Below are 23,232 nucleotides of genomic sequence, written 5' to 3'. Positions count from 1 at the left end.
GATGGAGTATAATGAGGGAAGTTCCTTATCTTTCTATTTGAAAAAAGAATGCACCTCTCAGGGGAGAGGAAGGGAGAGTGAAGCCTCATGGGACTTATCTATGTGAGTGAGAATACTGAAAAAGAAATACTCAAGCTTATCATTTTATGAAAAAGTCACTAAATATACCTTGACTTCAGGAGGCAGAGAATATATAATTACAGAGACCATCTTTATTGCTAAAACGAAAATTATAAATTACATATGAAAATAAATTCCAAGTGCAACATTTTTCACAGTCTCTTGGAAGTAAAAACAGAATGATGATATAAAACGAAGTTACACAAAAGTTCCACTCATGTACTCTTTCAGATCAAGGTAGCTTGATCTTTTGTTGTTCCTAGGACAAATGGCTCATTTTTTTATGGAATTACAAGTTAGTAGAATTAGCTGCTTATCTGAGTGACAATGAAAAAATTTAAACCATTTGAATATAATAATAATAATAATAATAATAATAATAATAATAATGACAATAATAGTAACATGGAAATCACCCCATATTCAAAATCTCTGGTTATGGAATAATTACATGTATGTAGGTTTTGGAATCAGAACTCAAAAAACTTTATATAGGAAATGTGAGTTTATTTATTTTGAATTGTATATTACTATAGTTGAGTATGCTTACTTTTGCACCTTGGTTTCATTGACCCAGAGAGTGATAAATGGGAGATTCAAAAAGATTTTCCAAGGAAAAGAGAAGCTCAGAGAGGAGACTGCTGTCCAGATGGCAGCTGCAGTAGCACATCCCTCTGACTCCTAACAGCAAAGCTTTTCGCCTGAAAATAAAGTCCAGAGTTGGAAGGGGAAAAGGCAAAAAGAAAAAGGAAACAAGCAGAGACATGAGAAGCTGATATATTGTGATACAGATAGATGATAGACGATAGATAGATAGATAGATGATAGATAGATGGATGAAATATATATTTCTTAAAATTACTGCAAGCAAAATAGGTGATCACTTATTAGGCAATTTGAAAGACACTGCTGTAAAATTCACTTTCTTAAAAAAATCTTCCCCTCCAGTTTTCTACAGTGTCATTCAACCTCCCATTAAAAGTAAGGGATTAACACTTTGAGTTATAGTTTATCCCTAAAACTTGAATTCAGGTATCCCACGGCAAGTTAATATTAAACTAACATTAGTCTCTAGCACCTACGTATGAATAAATTGATCAGATTACTGACTAGAAGAACAAGGGAATAGGACAGGAGGAAAAATGTATTGATGGAGAAGAGAGGTAAATAAAGTAAATTACATTTAATACAAACCTAGATGGGCAGACCTGGGAGAAGTCGTGGTACTAGATACACAGTATCATAATACAAGACACTTATCCTCTGCTCTAATGATGTAAATGATCTACAAAGGCTTCTGGACCACCAATAAATGGGCTCTAACCCCTTCAACCATTCCTCTAAGAAATTCATTAATGTCCTAGAAATATTTCCTCTCCTTTTTAGAAAAAAATGGTGTTTAAAGTAACATTAATATATTAATAAAATTAAATCTCTGGTACCCCAAAACGACCCTAAAAAGTGTAATCCATGTTAATCTAAAAAATAGTAAAAAAATATGCTATAAACAAGACTCTTTTATTATAAGTACCCACAAAATTATTACTTGTGATCCCATTAAAACGTTAAATTATATTCAAACACAAATCACTTTAAAGCAAACAGACCAGACATAGTTACAGTTCCTCCTTTTTAAAACACAATTTAACACTCACTTAGAACTCTTATAATACATCACAACATGTACATTATGATGAATAATAAAGAGACAAACACACCATTGCTAGCAGCACAAAGTCTGTTTTCTAATAAGGTATTATTTTAATAACAAAGTAAAATCAATACTTGTCTAGAAAAAACATTTGAATATTTTCCATTAATTTTGATTTGCCTGCTTCTCCCAAATCATATTAGTATCATGACTGTGTGCCTAAAACAACTCCTTTCCTATGAAAATATGATGGAGCCCTTGGTTGATTTCTACATTCCTTCTAGATGAGAAGTAGCATGTGTCTTTGTTATATAGCACACAGATTTTTAAGTAGATCATTGTTTTAAATTAGAGCTTTCTGCTAAAACATATTTCAAGGTACTATAATATTTTAACTTCAGATATAACTATGACTCATATCTTGGGTCTGCTACCTGCATACTAGCACCAAACAGCTAACAGGTAAATAACTATAAGGGGTGTCCAATGCTGTCAAAATTCATCTTCTGCACTTTTATTTTCTCAAAAATGGTGAAAGAATCTCCTTCCATAGCTGCTGGGAGGTAGGCTGTGCAGGACTCACAATGGTATGACTGAGGCAAAGCTGGCCCCCCCAAATTTCTGAAGACTCTAAGGTCCCCATGCCTGTTTGCCTTCAGTTCATGAAGGTGGCTTGACAATCATCATTTAAAGTAATGAATACAACGTGGTAAGACTTTTAAGAGGTGTACCCATCCCTTCATCTTTTTATTCTGGCCTAAGCTTAGTAATTAATTACTGCACTACTTCTTCATAAGCTCAAATAGTGCAGTATCCTGTCAGAGATATTCAGTGTTACTCTAGAAGGATGGTGGAAGCTCTCTCTATTAGGCAGGTCCATACATTTCAATAGGTATTCTTAGGAAATAGTTTAAGAGAACTGGAGCTCTGATTGTCACTTATCTGCCATCTCCCAGACCTATAGAGAAAATTTAGGTTACATTGTATGTACTTTGGTGAGCTATCTGATCTAGGTGGATTCAGTAAGACATCTTATATAATCATAGAGGTTACTGTATATGAATTTGTTTCTTGCTCTTACTTTAAACATACCAGAGGCCTGAGCTCAGATTTTCATTTTATGAATAAGTGTGACATGATGTTTCATATTGACACCTAAATGAAAAGAATAGTTACTTGAGTCTTCAAACCCTAGAGTATAATCACACATAGGAGATAAAAGTAGTCCCATATTTATACCACTCTGTTTTCACAGAATAACAAATTGCCCATCCTAGTTGAAATACACTCAAAATATGGTATTTGAATATAAACTGTGATTACCAGTATAAATAGACAACTACATCGCCTCTAAGTACAGAGACTCAGTGTCCATTGCGGCAAAACTAAGTGTTTATGATGACTCTAATTGAGTGCATACATATATAGAATATCACTGAAGTTTTACAGTTTAAATCCTAACTTAATAACAAATTATTACACAGACATATCAACAACAGTGATGGTGGAATACAATGCTTTAAAAACAGGTTCCATTATAAAGGTGTGAATTTGTCATATAGGTAAGATAGAGCATAAATGAACAGCAGTGAGTGCTTCCTATGATTACTTTCCAGTGGCTTGGGGTATTATAAATATGTACTGATATACTTGCATTTTAGACCACATTCAGGTTTTGTTTTAATTTAGCATAATTCAGTTGTCAGAGTAGAAGTGGTATGGTTGCTTACAAAGGATTTTACATAGAGTTGCATACTATCTTGTCTTGAAAGTCGTCTTCTGAACTCATTAGTGGTGAAGTAGTATATGACTGGGTCAAGACAGGAATTCAGACTAGCAAGACAGAGGGCAACAGAATGAAATATTAGAATCACCTTTCTGGCTAGGCAGCTTTGAATTTTGTTGGACTTGACCAGGAAATCTAAAGGAAAGCTGAAGTGATATGGTGCAAAGCAAATTAGGAATACTCCTGCACAGGTTAAAATCATCTTCAAGGCTTTTTTTTTCTCCCCAAGGTCTTGGGCCACAGGATATTTATCATGCAGTGATAAAACTGTCTTCCAGGTACAATATACAATAATTAGAAGAGGAGTGACAAACCCAATCAACTCGCCAATGGTAATCATGGCAACTGAGTGGGCCAGATTGACATTCCTGGTAGGAAGATCCACAAAGCATTTGGTTCTGTTGCCTGAGATGTCATCACTGGTTCTGAGGAGAGGAAAGAGGAGACAGGCAAGGCAGATGATCAACCAGCCAGCAATGCTGATGTATAGGTCATATTTCTGTTTGCAGTCATGGAAGCGAAAGGGGTACATGAGAAACCAAAATCGTCGCACACTTATGCAGACCAAGAAGTAGATGCTTGCATACATGTTGACATACTTCAGGTAGAAACAGAACATGCAGAGGCCAGGCCCAAATGGCCAGTCATAATTCAAGTAGTAAAAGATCCTCAGTGGCAGGGAGAGAACTTGCAGTAAGTCAGCAATGGCTAAGTTTATCATGAATATCACAGCCCGTTTGGTTTCTTTCATATAACCGTAAAATACCCACAAGGCTAATATGTTCCCTATGAGACCTGGCACAAGAATTACAGTGTATGTCACTGCATAGATAAAATATCGAGAATCTGTCTTATATCCTTCTGGCCCAGCACATGTGTAATTTGCAAGCATGTTTCTTCCCAGAGCAACTGTCTGCCAAATAGTGGATCTAAATATAAATTCACAATTAACTGCCACTCTTCCTAAAAGACTAATTATGAAAGGGTGATAGAGAGTGAGTATAACTGCATTTACTGCATTGATCTGAGCCTCTACACATAATTTGGGGACTTTTCAAAGAACTATTTGCATATTTGCTTTGGATTTTTTTATAGTAATTATGCTGAAGTCCAGTGTGCAAGCACAGATAACAAGCTGTTACAATTTCCCCCTTTTGTTTCCTGTTATAAGACCTCCTGGGACATCATAACAGTTGACTCTCCCATTTGGACCATGAATTGCTACGTAGCAGCTCTTCAACTTTCCATATGATGATAGCCATCTCTTTACAGGTGTTTGACAGGCTGTTTTTTTCTTATGTTTGCCTCTCGTAGAAGAAAGGATTGCTTTAGTACTCAGTAAGTCCGCAGTTCTTCAGAGGTGATTAATTTGGATAGATCAGTTTTCCAAGACTTTTTCAGCTATGTGTTGAAAGCTTAAAAATGGGAAACAAAGGCAAAGCTGCAAGTGAAAAAACATATAAGTCAATTAATTCTGGGACTTCTTGCAAAAAAAGAAAAAGCCTATGTGTACAAAAATCTATGAAGGAAAATTCTGATGTAAGTGAGGGTGACAAGCCAGTTTCTATAAGTTCCTTTAGAATTACAAAAAACTATAGCTAGAAGTCACTTGAAAGGTAATATAGTCTCTGACTGTGAATGAACTTTGTTTGAGAGCTTGTTAGAAATGCCAAAGACTGTCAGGATATAAAATCAATGCACAGAAATCAGTTGCATTTCTATATACCAACAACTAGACAGAAGAAAGAGAAACTAAGGAGTCAATCCCGTTTACAATTGCACCCAAAGCCATAAGATACCTAGGAATAAACCTAACCAAAGAGGCAAAGAATCTGTACTCAGAAAACTATAAAGTACTCATGAAAGAAATTGAGGAAGAAACAAAGAAATGAAAAAAATGTTCCATGCTCATGGATTGGAAGAATTGGATTTTTTTATAGTAATTACACTGAAGTCCAGTGTGCAAGCATGTGTGAAAATGTCTATGCTACCTAAAGCAGTATATATGTTTAATGTGATCCCTATCAAAATAACATCTATTTTTTTTCAAAGAAATGGAACAAATAATCCTAAAATTTATATGGAACCAGAAAAGACCTCGAATAGCCGGAGGAATGTTGAAAAAGAAAGCAAAAGTTGGTGGCATCATAATTCCAGACTTCAAGCTCTATTACAAAGCTTTCATCATCAAGACAGTATGGTCCTGGCACAAAAACAGACACATAGATCAGTGGAACAAAATAGAGAGCCCAGAAATAGATCCCCAACTCTATGGTCCACCAATCTTTGACAAAGCAGGAAATAATGACCAATGGAAAAAAGACAGTCTTTTCAACAAATGGTGCTGGGAAAATTGGACAGCCACATGCAGAAGAATGAAACTGGACCATTTTCCTACACATACACAAAAATAGACTCCAAATGGATGAAAGACCTCAATGTGAGAAAGAAATCCATCAAAATCCTTGAGGAGAACACAGGCAGCAACCTCTTCGACCTCAGCCACAGCAGCTTCTTCCTAGAAACACTGACAAAGGCAAGGAAAGCAAGGACAAAAATGAACTATTGGGACCTCATCAAAAACAAAAGCCTTTGCACAGCAAAGAAAACAGTCCCCAAAACCAAAAAACAACTGACAGAATGGGAGAAGATATTTGCAAATGACATATCAGATAAAGGGCTAGTATCCAAAATCTATAAAGAACTTAACAAACTCAACACCCAAAGAACAAATAATCCAATCAAGAAATGGGCAGAGGACATGAGAAGACATTTCTGCAAAGAAGACATCCAGATGGCCAACAGACACATGAAAAATTGCTCCACATCACTCGGCATCAGGGAAATACAAATCAAAAGCACAATGAGATACCACCTCACACCAGTCAAAATGGCTAAAATTAACCAGTCAGGAAATGACAGACATTGGACAGGATGCTGAGAAAGGGGAATCCATGGAAATGCAAGCTGGTGCAGCCACTCTGGAACACAGCATGGAGGCTCCTCAAAAAGTTTTAAATAGAGCTACCCTATGCCCCAGCAATTGCACTACTGGGTATTTACCTTAAAGATACAAATGCAATGATCCTAAGAGGCATGTGCACCCAAATGTTTATAGCAGCAATGTCCACAACAGCCTAACTATGGGAAGAACCTAGATGTCCATCAAAAGATGAATGGATAAAGAAGAATTGGTATATATATATATATATATATATATATATATATATATATATATTTTCTTTCCATAGTTTGGCTGTTGTGGACATTGCTGCTATGTCATCCACAACTATGGAAAGAACCTAGATGTCCATCAAAAGATGAATGGATAAAGAAGAAGTGGTATATATATATATATATATATATATATATATTCTTTCCATAGTTTGGCTGTTGTGGACATTGCTGCTATAAACATTTGGATGCACATGCCTCTTAGGATCATTGCATTTGTATCTTTAAGGTAAATACCCAGTAGTGCAATTGCTGGGGCATAGGGTAGCTCTATTTAAAACTTTTTGAGGAGCCTCCATGCTGTGTTCCATATATATATATATATATATATATATATACACACACACAATGGAATACTATGCAGCCATCAAAAGAAATGAAATCTTGCCATTTGCAAGGACGTGGATGGAACTAGAGGGTATTATGCTTAGCAAAATAAGTCAATCAGAGAAAGACAATTATCATATGATATCCCTGATAAGAGGAAGTTGAGAGGCAAAGTGCGGGATTTGGGGGGTATGGAAGGAAAAAATTAAACAAGATGGATCGAGAGGGAGAAAAACCGTAAAAGACACTTAATCTCACAAAACAAACTGAGGGTTGCTAGGGGTGGGGGTGGAGAGTGGGTGATTGGGTTATGGACATTGGGGAAGGTATGTGCTATGGTGAGTGCTATGAAGAGTGTAAACCTGGCGATTCACAGACCTGTACCCCTGGGGCTAATAATACATTATATGTTAATAAAAAATATTTTTTAAAAAAATGCCAAAGATTCTTAGGCCCACCTGGGACCTCCTGAATCAGTCTGCAGTTTAACAAGAGCTACATGTGATTTTTATGCATATTAACATTTGAGAGGCTCTGATTTAGACCACTGAGTCACAGATCACATTGTCGACTCATCTGATGGAGTTAAAAAAATACAACTTTCTATAGCTTTCCTAGTGTCTCCTTCAGAGATTCTGATTCAGTATACAAGGCCTCAAATTCATATTTTTAAAAGCTTCCCATATGATTCAGTTATAGTCAACTGAGCATTTCTCCTTGAACAACCATTATAGGGGCTTTTGACTTGGTCAAAATCCTTCTCAGATGTCTGAAAATAAGTGGGTAACCAGCTTCTCTTTTAAATATTTTACATGGTCATTCAGTCACCTATCAATTATCCAAGATAACAGATCATACATAGTACTAGTAGAGAGAATCAAAATCCCAAGATAGTTAACTAAACTGGACCCATGACCTTTGTTCTAAGGTAAACAAATTTTAGCTTAGAGACTCAGTTGCCTTAAGGCTGCTGAAATTCAGGAAGATTTAACTGACTTTAAATATATGTGGGAAGAACAAAAATGAAATAGGAATTATGAAACATTCTGCTTTATATTATCAAATCTATGGACTTTAAAGTGTACTTGATTCAACCCCTAAAGGAATTGTTTTGTTATTATTTTTCCTCAATTTCTTGGTAAGAAAAGTAGCACATTTTGTTCAAAACCATCATGCCCTTTTTAACTAAAAGACCTGATGAGTGATATGAACTATGCATCAAACTGAAGAGGTTAAACACCTGAGATTTCTTAGAAAGCACAAAGTAGGAAAATGGCATCATAAAATACAAGGAAGCACAGCTTTAAAGAATAACATATATATTGAAAGTGATTAAAATTAGAGATTGTTTAGTTCTCAAACTGAAGTTCATCTTTATAATATTTTCACAGGTACTAATTTTAGACAGGTGACAGGCAAAATTGGGTGGCAGACCAAACAATCAAAAGCTCTGGGTTTTCAGCCTCTTAACTATTTATACAGAAGTCATTGTCTTTTAATGTCATTGAATAGACATTAGAAGTTTATATAAATATACATCCAGTCGATCTCTATTGAAAATCCATCTTCCTTATCATGGGCAATGACTCTTAAATCTGTATTTCTTTTGAGTTGTAGCTCTCTTTCCAACTATGTATAAGAACTCTCCTCTTGAATGTTTCATTATCACCTTGAAATTCAACACATGAATATGAAGTTATCTTTAATATTTACTCAAATTATGTCTTATCTTGTCAGATTATGTCATGTCTTTGATAAAAATATTTTAATGACTTTTCCTCTCATTTAGAGGAAGACCAAAGTTCTTTACAATGGCTTGCATCTTTTGGATGCCTGAATGGTGCAGTCAGTTAAGCTTCCAGATCTTGTTTTCAGTTCAGGTCAGATCTCAGGATTGTGAGATCAAGCCCCATGTTGGGCTCCATGCTCACTGGGGAGCCTGCTCATGTCTCTCTTTTCCACTGCCCCTCCCCACTCTCTTTCTACCTCTCCCACTTTCTTTCTCTAAAATAAATAAATCTTTAAAAAATAGGCTTTTATCTTACATGCTCTGGTCCCTATTGCTCTTCTGAGCTCACATTCTAACATTCTCCCTCTTGTACTGTGCTCCAGCCACTTTGCCATCCTTGCTGTTAGGAGAATGGACCAGGTCCATTCCTGCCTTGAAGCCTTTGAATTAGCAGTTCCCTGTGCCTGAGATGCTTTAGTCCAGCTATGCACTTGTTCATTAGCTCACCTCCTTCAGATCTTTACCTCAATGTTACCTTTCAGGAGACTTTCCCTGACCTTCCTATTTTAAAACTGCATCTCTCCAACATTTCCCATCTCCTTCAGTATTTTTTCCACTTCCAACCATAATTAATATACTTTATGTTTATGTTTTTTACTTATTTGTTTTTTATATATTTTACCTACTAGACCGTCAAGTCTGAGGACAGGAATTCTTGTGTTTGTCCAGTGGCTGTGTACCAAAACCAAAAACTGTGCAAGACATTAAGTAAGTGCTCAGTGTTTGTTGAATGAAATAGTTTCAGTAAATAAAAAATATGACTATAGAGATCAATAGTCTCAAACAAAAATTATCATCTCTCAAAACTTCAAACCTGATTCTGCTCTAGACTTCCTTATTTCTACTAAGCTCATCAATATTCTCCCAGGTTGTATCAAAATCTTGGAGACCTTGACTCATTGTCGCTTGTTCTCCACTTCCAAACAAGTTTCTAAGGGGGAGACAGTATACTATGAGGGAAATAATGTATGTTTTCAGGTCAGAATGACCTCGGTTTAAATTCTTGTTCTTTCAATTGCTCTGTGACCCAGGGTATATCACTAAACCTCTCTGATCTCTAATTTTTTCATTGGTAAAATGAGAAAAATCATAGTACCTAACATACATAATCAGTTTGAAAATTAATTGAGCTGCTGTATGTAATATATTTAGCATAGTGTCTAGTGCATAATAAACATTAGTTATTATAACTGATCCTATTACTATTTTCTGCAACTGCATTATTTCTCACAACCATCTCATTTTTGAAATTTGCATTGTTTCACGCTAGTTCAGGCCTTTATTACTGAATTTGTCTCCCTATCCTATATCTTATCCTTCTCTATTGTGTATAATGCCATTAGAATTTTTTTCTAAGCTGAACCTTTTAAAGAGAATTAATGACTCCCTGTTACCCATCAGATCACAAAGTACATAGTCTTGTAGTCAATTTCTTCCTTAAAGCCACTGTACCTTGTATCTTCCTTAGACCTTTAGTTTTGTCTCCCGTTACTTCCTTGTGATGATCACTGTTCCAGGCAAACTGAGCTCCTTATTGTTCAAACTGACATTTTTGTTTTTGTTTTTGTTTTTCACAAACAACTGCTTATTATGCTACTCATCCTGGAATATTGTCTTTTTGCATATCAGTCCTACCTATTTATGAAGGCCTTTCTTAAATTTCCTGTTCTTTATGGAAACTTCTGCAATTAACTTGGCACTGTTATGCTAATCCCTTTTTCAAATACTCATTTATAGCTCTCTTAAAGTACTTAACTTTCTGTTTTTTTAGTTAGCAATTCGTGTCTGTATCTTATTTATACCTCTGCTCCCCTGCCTATTTCATCCCACCATAACAAGCCCAGAAATTCCTTGAAGTTAGGGATTGGGGCCTGAACACCTTTATATCCCCTGAAGCACCTAAAGCCATGTTTGGAATGTGATGGGTTCATCTAATATTTATCCAGCAAATATTTATTCACCATCTACCTTTTGCCAGGCACCACTCTTGGAAGTGGGGATATAGACAGTGGAAAAAGCACATGATCTTTGTCTTCTTGGACCTTATTTTCTAGTGAGGCAGAATGATAGTTGTCTTACAAAATTTAAAAAAAAAGTGTGTTGGCCCGTCATCCTCCACAAAGAGCAAGATGGCGGCGGCCGGGACGGCCCCGGAGGTGATGGGGCGCTAGGTCGTCTGCCCCGCGGCCTCTCCCGAGGGCCGTGCGTGCCCCATGAAGCGAGCTCAAGCCCAGTCCAATGAAGGCGTGATTGCTTTTCCTGCCGTGGCCGTGGGGACGCCCCAGTGATGCCTCTGCCCTGAGAGGCAGTGTCGGCTTCCCGCAGAAGGACCTCCGAAGCCTGAGGTGGAAGGGCCCCGGCTGAGGCACGAGGCCAGTCTCGAAAGTCCCTCCGCCCCAACAGGCGCGACCCTGAGCGCTCCATGCCTGTGGGCGGAGGGAGGCGGTGCCTCCTCCAGGGCTGCCACATCTGTTGGCTGCTCTGCGCTTTCACCCTAAAGCTCTGTGGGCGCTTCGAACCTGCCGTGCTGGCTGGTGGAGGACTTCGCGGTGGCGGAAGAGTGTGCGCCGTGCTCCCATTTCCAGGCCAAAACCACCCTGAATGTGGTCCCACAGGGTATGTGGAGAAAATCACATGCAGCTCATCTAAGAGGAATGAATTCATAAGCTGCCACTCAGCTCTGATGGAACAGTATTTATTCTGGAAATTTGAAGGGGCCATCGTGGGTGTGGCCTTGGTCTTTGCTTGCCTTGTCATCATTCGTCAGCGACAGCTGAACAGAAAAGCTCTGGAAAAGGTCCGGAAGCAAATCGAGTCCATATAGCTACCTTCTACTTTTTGACACAGTAGAATGAACGGACTTGGGCCCTTTGTTCTTGGGAACTTGTGGTGGCACCTCCTTCTCTGTCTCTTGTCTGGATCATTAATGAGCAAAATACAGAATAGCTTTCTTCTCTATTATAATTTGGTTTGGGACAGGAAGTCCTGGTGGCAGAAATGGGATAGCAGCTTTAGGCCCCAGTGTACCAATTATCTATCTTCCCCCTTCTTCTGGTACTTATTTAAAATTTTCAGGACAAAATTTCAGCAAAATGTTTATTTCTCAGCCTCTGAGAAAACCTCTGTTTCCCCCCAACGCTTACCCCAAAGAAAAAATAAAATTGTAGATGTATAACAAAAAAAAAAAGTGTGTTTGTAGAAAAAGTAGAGTGTATTCTATAAACACAAATGAAGGGAAAAAACTAAAATATTAAGAACATATTTGCTTAAGTGAAATGAAATCAAAGTCATGACCATCCTCCTAAAATCTGTATTTTTCCTGTTGGTTAATCTGTCATTGCCCACATTCAAGTGCATTTTCATATGTATACCCTAGCTTGTAACCTTGAAATGCTCCTGAATAGAGTATCTCCCTTACAGTTCCTCTAGCTTCTTCTGGGAGAGCTGATGATATTTTCCCTTTGTTTAAATAACATTATTTTCTAATAGGAAAAGTTGCTTGGGATGACTGAAAAAGCTTTCCATCATGGAAAAATCCCTACTTAGCTGTTCTATAATGAATGTAAATTCCACATTATCTAAGAGTAATGGACACAAAAAAATGAAGGAGGTTTGTTGTTGTTGTTGTTGCTGTTGTTGTTATTGTTTTCCAGAGCATGCCACTATTTTTTGAGATTTTCCTTTCTCAGGAAATGATCCATATTATAACAGGCACTAAAACAGACTCCAGTTTGAGTTAGATATTTATTTGAAGAAACATGCCAGACTCCTTGATCAAATTATTTTTTGCTTTCAGGAGACTATTCTTCCTTAACTTTACTTACTTTCTTTTGGGAATTAAAAAAAAAGAGAGAGAGAAAATGAAACCAATGGCCTAAATCTGGCCTGATTCCCAGCAATCTACAGGTCAGAAACTATTTCATATGGAGTTCTCATGAGAAGTTTTTATTTTCATTTATGAATATTTATGTTTATCAAAACCTGAAGCTTTACCAAATTTCACTCATGATATGGTCTAAGAGTATTTTCCGGCAATATTATGTGTTTGGTTGCTTATCCAGGAAAAATGTGATTCAAATGATTATCAGGGATCACTTTTTGTGTTACCTTACTGAGACTTCTGAACAAGTTACTATTACCTATAAAGATGCTAGACTTTTACCTATCAACATGTGTTTCTATATTTTATTAAAAGAAAGTGAATCATTAAAAATATTAAACCATCAAATGACCTAATTTTTAATGGTGTTCTTTGAGACATATTAGCGGCAAGTAAATACTATATTTTGGGATGTGGCGTTCTGCCCAGCAACCATCCTTTCATAGGTCAAAGGCAACTACTTATCCAAAAACCAACTTTATTTTAGAGTTCTAGATAGGTACATACTTTAGTAAGCCAAGAAAATGCAGACCTAATGCTTCAAGTGACTGCAAATGATGTGGGACTGAATAAGATGTGTACATGTGTGTGAGAGGCAATAGTACCACTATGATACATAAGTAATTACAAATATTGGATAGATAAGGGCAAAGATTTCTCCTGATACTGATCAGCACACATAACAAATATCAGGGATTATTTTTCACTTTTGAAGATCTTGAAGTCAAATAGCTTATAATCTTCCCAGAAAACCTATCTGGCAACTGCAGTTAGTTAGAGAGCTGACTACAGCACAGTGAGCAAATACTTCACAAAGTCTTTTCCTGGCTAGTTCTCCTAGAGAATTCACCAGTTCTGCCCTATTGAAATCTCAGTCAGAATTTTTATTTTAAATAAGGGAGTTCTGCATGGATATCGCATTCAATTAGGCTCCCAACTTCTCTTATATTTGATACCTCCTATGATTCCTTCATAAGCCAACTTCATAAAGGGGGGAAAAACTATGTGTGTACAGACAATGTAGTTATTGTGAGCATTGCAATTTTACCTGGAAGTTATTTAATTTAGTTGGGTCTAAATGTCTTTCCTGAGATCTGAAGCCCATTTCCTCTTCAACAGACAGTGCACCTTGTTACTCTGAGTAGTAGTACTATTTTAATTACCAGGAGACAGCAAGGAGTACATTACTCAATCTCACATTACCAGAAGGTAATGCCCAGTTACACTGCCTTTCCTCAGATATCCTAGTTTGTAATCACTTCATATCCTGGAGACAAAGGCTCACTAATTGGTTGGTGACCTCAGATGCCATTAAAATCTGTACTAATAATTAACAAGTACTTTAGCCACTACCCAGTTCCTTGCCCCTACCATCCATTAAAAAATGTTAGATTGTTCTTACACTGCTCCTATCTCTCAGTGTCTTGTTCTCATACACATGATTTAAAGCTCTTTATTTTTTTTCCACTTTTTCTTAAGCCATATTTCTCAAAATGTGTTCTCTGCACTAACTGGAGTGCATATTAAAAATGAATATTTCCAGATGGAACAAATCTTAACTTCCAAAGGATAGAGCCAACGTAGCTACATTTAACAAGCTTCCAAGAGAAACAAATCTGAGAGCCTTCAAATCTGAGAGTCTTCCTTGAATTATAAAGGGCAACATCAACATCAATTCAGTCATTTTCTTAAGCTCCATACCGAAATTAGGTCCTTGCAGGCATTTTCTATGCTTTCCTATCTCCATTCCCTAGGTTCTTGATTTTCCCTCTGCTTAAAGTGATACATCCCCATCTTTACCTATTGAAATCCTGCCCATCTTCTGAGGACACTCCTTTAAAAAATGCTACCTTCCTTATTAAAGTTTCCATTATTCTCTGATTATGATCATACCCACCTATGAATTCCCATTGCACTTTGCAATACAAATATATTTTCTTTTCTTATTCATTCCGCAAAACTGTGATATCATTACTAGCAAAGACCATGTTTTATTGATTATATAACTCTCCACCACTGAAGGGCCCAGCTATTTTACATGTAGTCATAACTCATTTATATTCAACTAAGTTTATTGAACATCTAGGTCAGAGCTTAATACAATAGGAGGATCCTTTTATGTCTCATATATGCCATGTTATTTTGTAAACAATTTGAATATAGCTCCATATTGACTATTGTTTAACTTGTGGCTAATAAAGTGTTTCAAGACTTTATTTATACTTGGTTAAAATACAGGAGAAAGTAGTAAATCACTTTTCACAGGTACTATGAAACACTGAGCAAACAGTTTCTAATTATGTATCCAGCCATCTAGCTATTAGTGTCTCCTGTTTTTACAACTCTGGGTGTATGTATCCTAATTTTCATTTGGAAATAAAGGTCACCATTTTACAAAGTTACATTTTAAACATTATATTTCAAATATTTTTACTATGTAGGTGTGATGACAAAATCACAAGTTATGGTGCAATGGGAAAACTGTATGTATTTCCTATTCTCAGTGCTGACAAGTCTATAGAGATTTTCTTCCACTCTTCTTAATGTTCATCTGGTATTTCAGACCAAACATCAGAATTTAGACAAAAAGAGGACTTTTTAGAGGAAAGTTAAATGCTTTCAAGTTTATAGAAAATAAAGTAAGGTCCAATATAACCAGATCCTTCTGGCTGTTTTCACTTTTTTGCAGTCCTTTTCTTGCAAATTTCTTTTTGAGAGTGTGCCTTATCCACTGCTTCATAGGATTAGTAAGTTGCAAAAGTGAAGAAGTAAAGCAACTTTAAGAGGTCTGGTAAAAAGAGCAAGAATGGAGTGGAAAATTAAACCAGACTCCAGGGCTTCACTCCAGTGCTGGCTTTGATTTTGAATGTAGGTGGCTACCTAATGTGCTGTGATTTCAAGGGCTGCCAAAAAGCCCTCCTGTAAGAAAAATGGAAGTAGAAATCCCTTCCAATTTGTTGGTTGGGGTCCAAACTCATTTTTCTTAAGAATGAAACATTTTTTTTTCCTTATAGAAAAAAAATTAGGTTTGGAATGCCAGACTTCCACCTTTAAAGATGGAGTTCAGGAACTTAAAACTGGCATCTTTTCCTGAGGAATATCAGTACCACACACAAATTCAGATTTTATGTATCATGTATAATAGATCCTAGAGTTTTTGCATTCTGTACTTTACAGTTCAGTTAGTGTATCAGTTTTTTTTGTTGTTGTTGTTCTTGGTGCTTAGTATTTTCCCGCATAGTTGTGTTTTACTTATACATTGAGAACATTTTCTCTCCACTGTATTACGCAAAATCGATAGCATCTTGTTTTATTTATTTTTTAAGTATTTTATTTTTATTCATTTGAGAGAAAAAGAGAGAGAGATCACAAGCAGCTGGAGGGGCAGAGGGAGATACAGAAGCAGACTCCCTGCTGAGCAGGGATACCTTTATGGGGTGTGATCCCAGGACACTAGTATCATGACCTGAGCTGAATGCAGATGCTTAACTGGCTGAGCCACCCAGGTGCCCCTATAGCAGTTTGTTTTAAAGAATGAAAGCGTGTGCTTGGGTGGCTCAGTTAGTTAAGCAACTGCTTTTAGTTTGGTTCATGATTTTAGGGTCCTGGGATCAAGCCCCATGTCGGGATCCCTGCTCATCAGGGAATCTTTCCATCCCCCTCTCCTTTGCATGCTCTCTTTCTCTCTCTCTTTTTCTCTCTCTATCTTAAATAAATGAATAAAATATTTTTAAAAAGAACAAAAGCATATTATGGAAGGCTTTCAGTAGATGCCTGAAGTCTTTAGAAACTACATTAAAAAAATGATAAAATATGATTTAGATTTTAAGATTTTAAATACTGAAATACAGGGGAAAAACAAAAGATTCTTTAGCCCTGGGTAATTACCTTAAAATGTACCCACGTAGCTCTTAATAATTATTCTAAAAAACTGCCTAGGGAACATTTGACATCCCAGTAAAAAGGTAATTAATCTAAAACATAGGGATCTCATTTTTGAGTTTTAATGACAGATACTAAATCACGTCCTTATATCAGACTTGGAGGAAGGCAAGGGAGATGGGTATAAGACAGTGAAAGCGGCTATCCCAGATGGTTAAATATAAAACTCCTCTAGTGTCAGTTTTGTTTTTGCTGGACTTGTCTTACTTTTTGGCTTTTAGTAGCCTGTCTCTTCTGGTACTCCAGTTAAATAGGATTCTTTTCTGTACTTCTTAATTTTCTACAATATTTTCTATACTCAGAAAGTGGACCCTATAAATTAGGAGAATTCTAAAGGAGTTTACTTTGTCACTCACTTTAAAAATAAACCTCCACTACTCACCCATACAGTGAAGCTGCATGTCACAGCCTGGTTGGGTCTTAACCTGCCCACTCACCTCAGTGCTATAGTGCAAGCACATGTTACAAATGGGTTGGGTACCAGTCCCACCCATGTCTTCACCACAGATACAGCCCAAACACAGATAAGCATATACAACCAAACCAAGGGACACCTTTTGAGCACCTAGCTCTGGTGGTCAGAGGAGATTGTGCTTCTGGGCACCATGTGACTTGTCCTACATAAGACCATTCCTTCAAGACTGGGAAAATTAGGGGTGCCTGGGTGGCTCAGTGGGTTAAGCCTCTGTCTTCAGCTCAGGTCGTGATCTCAGGGTCCTGGAATGGAGCCCTGCATTGTGCTCTCTGCTCAACAGGGAGCCTGCTTCCTCTTCTCTCTGCCTGCCTCTCTGTCTACTTGTGATCTCTCTCTTTCAAATAAATAAATAAAATCTTTTAAAAAAAGACTTGGAAAATTAATTGATTTGTGTAGTATGTAGAGTCAAACACAGACAGGGAAAATAAGAAAAAACACACACAAAGAAAGACCAAATATCAGGGAAAAAAGATACACTAATGTAATGGAGATAAACAATCTACTTGATAAAGATTTCAAAGTAATACCTATAAAAATGCTTATTAAACATGGGAAAACAATGAATGAACACAGTGAAATTCTTATTAAAAAATAAGATATGTAAGAAAGTTCCAAACAGATGTTACAGAGCTAAAGAATAAATTAACTAAACTGAAAAATACGCTAGAGAGCTTCAACAGGATAGTGGGTGAAGCTGAAGACCAAATCCATGAGCTGAAAGGCAAATCAACAGAACTAATTCAGACAGAGCCAGAAAAAAGATGGTAACTTAAGGGACATTTATGACAATATCAAGGGAATAACATTTACATTATAATTCCTGGAAGAGGAGAGGCATAGAGAAAGAGTCAATTTCTTATTTGAAGAAATAATGATTGAAAACTTATGTAATCTGGGGAATGAAACAAACAGGTTTAGAAAGCCCAGAGTCTCAAACAAAATGAACCAAAAAAGATGCACACTGAGACATATCATATTTGAAATGGTGAACGTTAAAGATACAGAATGAGTCTTAAAAGCAACAAGAGAAAAACAACTTCTTACATACAAAGGAAATCTGAAAGAATACCAGGTTTTTTTTTTTTCCTCCAGAAATTTTGTAAGCCAGAAGAGAGTGGCACAATATATTCAAAGGGCTGAAAGCAAAAACTTCCAACCAAAAATTATCTACCTGACAAGGTTAACATTCTGAATTAGAGGAGAGATCAAGAACTTTCCAGATAAGCAAAACCTAAAGTAGTTTATCACCACTAAACTGACCTTACAAACAAAGTTAAAGAGACTTCTATAAACTGAAAGAAAATGGTACTCAATTACAAACAAGAATACATACAAAACTAAAGATCTCACTGAAAAAGGTAATTATATAGTAAAGGTAGCAGGTCAATCACTTACAAAACAAGTATGAAAGTTAAAATTTAAAAATAGTAAAATTAACTGATAGTACAACAACTACTTAAAGAATGCATAAAATAAAAATATGTAAGAGGCACCTGGGTGGCTCAGTTGGTTGAGCATCCAACTCTTGATATCAGCTCAAGTCATGGTTTCAGGGGTGTAGGATTAAGCCCTACATTGGGCTCTGCACTCATCACAGAGTCTGCCTGCCCTTCTCCATCTGCTCATCCCCCTGCTGTTCTCTCTATCTCTAAAATAAATAAATAAAATGTTTTTTTTTTTTAATATGTAAAATGTGATATCACAAACAACAACAAAAAATATGGGGGAAAGATAAAAAAACTTTAGTTTGGGAATGTGTTCAAATTTAAGTTGCTATGAACTCACCAGACATTATATGCATAGGAAGTTGTATGTGAACCTTATAGGAACCATAAAGCAGAAGTCTGCAGTAAAAATACAAAAGAAAATGAAAGAGAAATCTAAATATAACAACAAAGGAAGCCATCAAACCTTAAGGAAAGAGAAAAAGACAAAAGGAACACAGAAGAACTACAGAAACATCCAGAAAATAATGAAGTGTCAATAAGTACATACCTATCATAGTTACTTTAAATATAAATGAACTAAACTCTTTAATCAAAAGACTGAGTGGTTGAATGGATTAAAGCAAACAAACAAAGACCCTTCTATATGCTTCCCATGAGAAACACACTTCAGAAGTAAGGACAATGCAGATTGAAAGTGAAGGAATAGATAAAGATATTCCATATAAATCAAATAAAAAGAAAAATCATGTATTCTAGTCAGCAGCAAAATAGACTTTAAAGACTGTAATAAGGGGCGCCTGGGTGGCTCAGTGGGTTAAGCCGCTGCCTTCGGCTCAGGTCATGATCTCAGGGTCCTGGGATCGAGTCCCGCATCGGGCTCTCTGCTCAGCAGGGAGCCTGCTTCCTCCTCTCTCTCTCTGCCTGCCTCTCTGCCTACTTGTAATCTCTCTCTCTGTCAAATAAATAAATAAAATCTTTAAACAAAAAAAAAAAATAAAAATAAAGACTGTAATAATAGACAAAGAAAGGCACATAACAATAAAGGGGTCAACCAAACAAGGGGACCAAACGTTTGTAAATATATGTATATGCACACATCATAGAAACACCAAAATATATAAAACAAATACTAATGGGCATAAAAGGGAAAAAAAAAACAGTGATGCAATTTGAACTACCCACTTACATTAAAACAGATCATCCAAAGAGAGAGTTAATGAGGAAATAGCGTCCTTAAATGACACATTAGGCTAGACAGATTTAATAGCTAGAACATTGCATCCAAAAGCAACAAATATACATTATTTTCAATTGCACTTAGAATGTTCTTCATTATAGATAACATGTTAAATCACCAAAGAAGTCTTAATAACTTCAGGAAGACTTAAATTGTATCACACATATTCTCTGACAATGATATGAAGCCGGAAATAAATTACAAGAAAAAAATGGAAAAAAAATAGAGATAAAACAACATGCTTCTGAACAACCAATGGGTCACTGAAGTAATCAATGAAGAAATTTTGAGAAAACCTAGAAATAAGTAAAAATAGATTTATGACATACAAAAATCCAGGAGATGCAACAAAAGTTGCTAGAGAGAAGGTCATAGTAATTCAGCCCTATCTCTAAAAACTAGAACTAGCTGATATAAACAATCTAACTCTATACATAAATAAGCTAGAAACAGAGTAATAGATGAAATTCAAATTCAAAAGAAGAAAGGAAATAATATAAAAGTGGAAATAAATGAAATAGAGACTAAAAATAAAACAGGAAAGATTAATGAAGCTAAGAGCAGTTTCTTTTCAAAGATAAACAAAATTGATCAACTCTTAGCTAGAATCTCCAAGAAAAAAAGATAGGTTAAATAAATAAAACCAGAAATGAAAGAAGTTACAACAGACATCACAGAAGGACAAAGGTTCATAAGAAACTCATACTAATATACACCAGCAATTTGGACAACATGGAAGAAATAGATAGGTTCCTAGAAATAGATAATTTTTCCAGACTCAATCATGTGGAATTAGAAACTCTGAATAGATAGATTACTTGTTAGGAAATTGAATTAATAATTTAAAACCTCCCACCATATAAAAGTCCAGGACCAGATGAATTTACTGGTCAACTCGAACAAACATTGGAAGAATGTTTAATATCTACCCTCAAAATCTCTCAAAAAATTTGAAGAGAAAACACTTCCAAAGTTCTTTTACAATACCAGCATTACCATAAAACCAAAATTTGACAAAAACACCCTAAAGAAAATAAATTACATGTCAATGTCCCTGGTGAATATACTTGCAAAAATACTTAAATTATTAGCAAATCAAATCCAACAATACCTTAAAAGGATGATGCACCATGATCAAGTGGGATTTATTCCAAGGATGCAAGAATAGTTCAACATCTGCAATCAACATGATACATTACATTAACAAGAAGAAGAAGAAAAATTACATGATTAAAAAATCATATATGATCACAGATGCAGAAAAATAATTTGACAGTATTCAATATTAATTTATGATAAAATAAAGAGGGTATGGAAGGAATGTTCTTAAATATAATTCAGGCAATATATGATAAACCCACAGCTAACTTCATACTCAGTGGTGAAAAGGTGATTTTCTTCAAAGATCAGGAAAAAGACAAGAATGCTTACACTTCCTACTTTTATTCAACATAGTTTCATAAGTTCTAGCCAGAACAATTACATAAGAAAAATAAAAAGGCATCCAAAACAGAAAGGAAGAAAAACTGTCAGTATTTGCAAATGACAAATACTTTCTACTTTATATAGAAAATCCAAAATACTCTACCCCTCCCCAAGAAAAAGCTAATAAATGAATTCAGTGAAGTCCTAGGATAGAAAATCAACATGCAGAAATCTGTGTTTTTTCTTGTTTACAAAAAATCAGAGGGAAATGAAAATAATACTTTTAACATTACACAAAAATAAAATATTTAGGATATATTTAACCAAGGAAGTAAATTATGAAAAGTAAATTATGAAAATTGTAACAGTGCTGAAAGAACTTAAAGATGACACAAATAGATGGAAAGATATTCTGAGAAAAGGAAGATGACAGCAAAGTAAGAGGATCCTAGGCTTACCTCATCCCATGAATACAACTAAATAACTATCAAATCATCCTAAATAGCACAGAAAGACCTGAAGACTGACAGAACAAATTCTACAACAAAATGGAGAGAAGCAGCCACACTGAATAAAGTAGGATGTACAGATACACAGTATGAGAGAGAAAGAGATCATGGACTCTGAAGTGAGGAGGGAGCTATGGTCATAGAGAAGGCTGAGAGACAGACTAACACACAAGGGAGTGCATTTAGAAAATGAATCCCCATAGGAATCGGCTCAGAAAGCCAGAGGGACTGAATTTCATGACTTTTAGCAACCAGTGGGGCTTAAAATCTGGAGTTCAAAAAGTCAAGGGGTTTGACTCAGGGAGACCCCTGAGGCAGAGTGGCCACACTTGAAGAGAAAGAAGGGCAAAGAGCCTGAGGATATATAGCATGGCAACAACAACCTGAAGAGCACCTGGACACACAGTGGGGAGATTATTTGCTCATTTCAGATAATGTCCCTGAGAAGCAGCATTTATGGAGAGACCCCTACAGAAACAAATGAATGACAAGTGCCATTTCCCTCCCCTGCAAATCAGTATAAGCAGAAAACCACTTGCAGGAACCAGCATATCACCAACACTCATTACCTAACTTACTTAATATAAATTAAGCCCTGCCATGCCATACTTTAATGGATCCATGCTTTCCAGTCACCCTTGTCTCAGATCCATTGTGGCAAGGGCTCCTTCCCCAGAAGACCTGCCTATACCCCTGAAAACACCACATCTCCCCACTCCGGAGTTTTGCAGAGCTTCAGTTCTGGTGGTGGTGGCAACAGATCTCATTTCAGAAGCAAATCAGAATGCGCTTGTTAAAATCCACCACATTCAGGTCAGGGACCAAACATTGCCCACAACAGGCAAAGAAAGCTTCTGCAGACAACTGAGCCTGAAAGCTAAAACAGCCAGAACAAAAGAGCAGAAAACATGCAGCACATATTGGAGACACTTCTGCAAGTTCCAGGCCCTGGAGAACAGGAGACACTATATGACAGGAAACTACAGGACCTCTTCTTCATAACCCTCAAGAACAGGAGATGTAGCTGACTTTCCTAATGCACACACACACACACACACACACACACACACAGATAAATTCACAGAGACTTAGATAAAATGAGAAAACAGAGGGATTTGTCACAAATGAATGAACAGGAGAAGGCCATGGCCAGAAATCTAAGTGAAACAGAAATAAGTAACATGCCTGATAGAGTATAAAGCATTGATCCTAAAGATATTCACTGGACATGAGAAAAGACCATAAAACATTAGTGAGACCCTTAACACAGAAATAAAAAAGAACCAATTACAGATGAAGAGTGCAATAAGTGAGATGAGAAACAGGCTTACTGCAATAAACACCAGGCTCAAAAAAGCAGAGAAAGGAAGTAATGACCTACAAGACAGACTAATGGAAATTAATCAAGC

The 23,232-nt window shown here is 36.3% G+C and overlaps 1 protein-coding gene, 1 long non-coding RNA gene and 1 pseudogene across 8 annotated transcripts in view; 1 reads left to right on the top strand and 2 right to left on the bottom strand.

The window, feature by feature from the left end:
- Nucleotides 1-205: 205 nt before the first annotated feature.
- Nucleotides 206-21,268, bottom strand: LOC116583074. The gene is made up of 3 exons (XR_004282606.1): nt 21,258-21,268; nt 20,764-20,775; nt 206-1,191 (listed from the first exon to the last, which is right to left on the bottom strand). It is a non-coding gene; the product is annotated as an uncharacterized LOC116583074 (long non-coding RNA).
- GPR174 (G protein-coupled receptor 174) overlaps nt 1,191-23,232 on the bottom strand; it is a 73,675-nt gene continuing 51,633 nt past the window's right edge. For 4 of the 7 annotated variants that reach the window (XM_032331036.1, XM_032331037.1, XM_032331034.1 and 1 more), the window contains one exon: nt 1,191-4,998. In XM_032331036.1, coding sequence (XP_032186927.1) covers nt 3,457-4,449 — 993 coding nt within the window. In that variant the 5' untranslated portion in view covers nt 4,450-4,998 and the 3' untranslated portion in view covers nt 1,191-3,456. Of the gene's footprint in view, nt 4,999-21,000; nt 21,066-23,232 lie in introns of those variants that run through there. The other 3 variants (XM_032331038.1, XR_004282601.1, XR_004282603.1) reach the window with 3 other exon arrangements.
- On the top strand, nt 11,315-11,761 carry LOC116583073 (annotated as a pseudogene).

The sequence above is a fragment of the Mustela erminea genome, chromosome X (genome assembly GCF_009829155.1).
Source record: "Mustela erminea isolate mMusErm1 chromosome X, mMusErm1.Pri, whole genome shotgun sequence".
NCBI lineage: Eukaryota > Metazoa > Chordata > Mammalia > Carnivora > Mustelidae > Mustela > Mustela erminea.
This window is presented reverse-complemented; position numbering and strand designations above follow the sequence as displayed.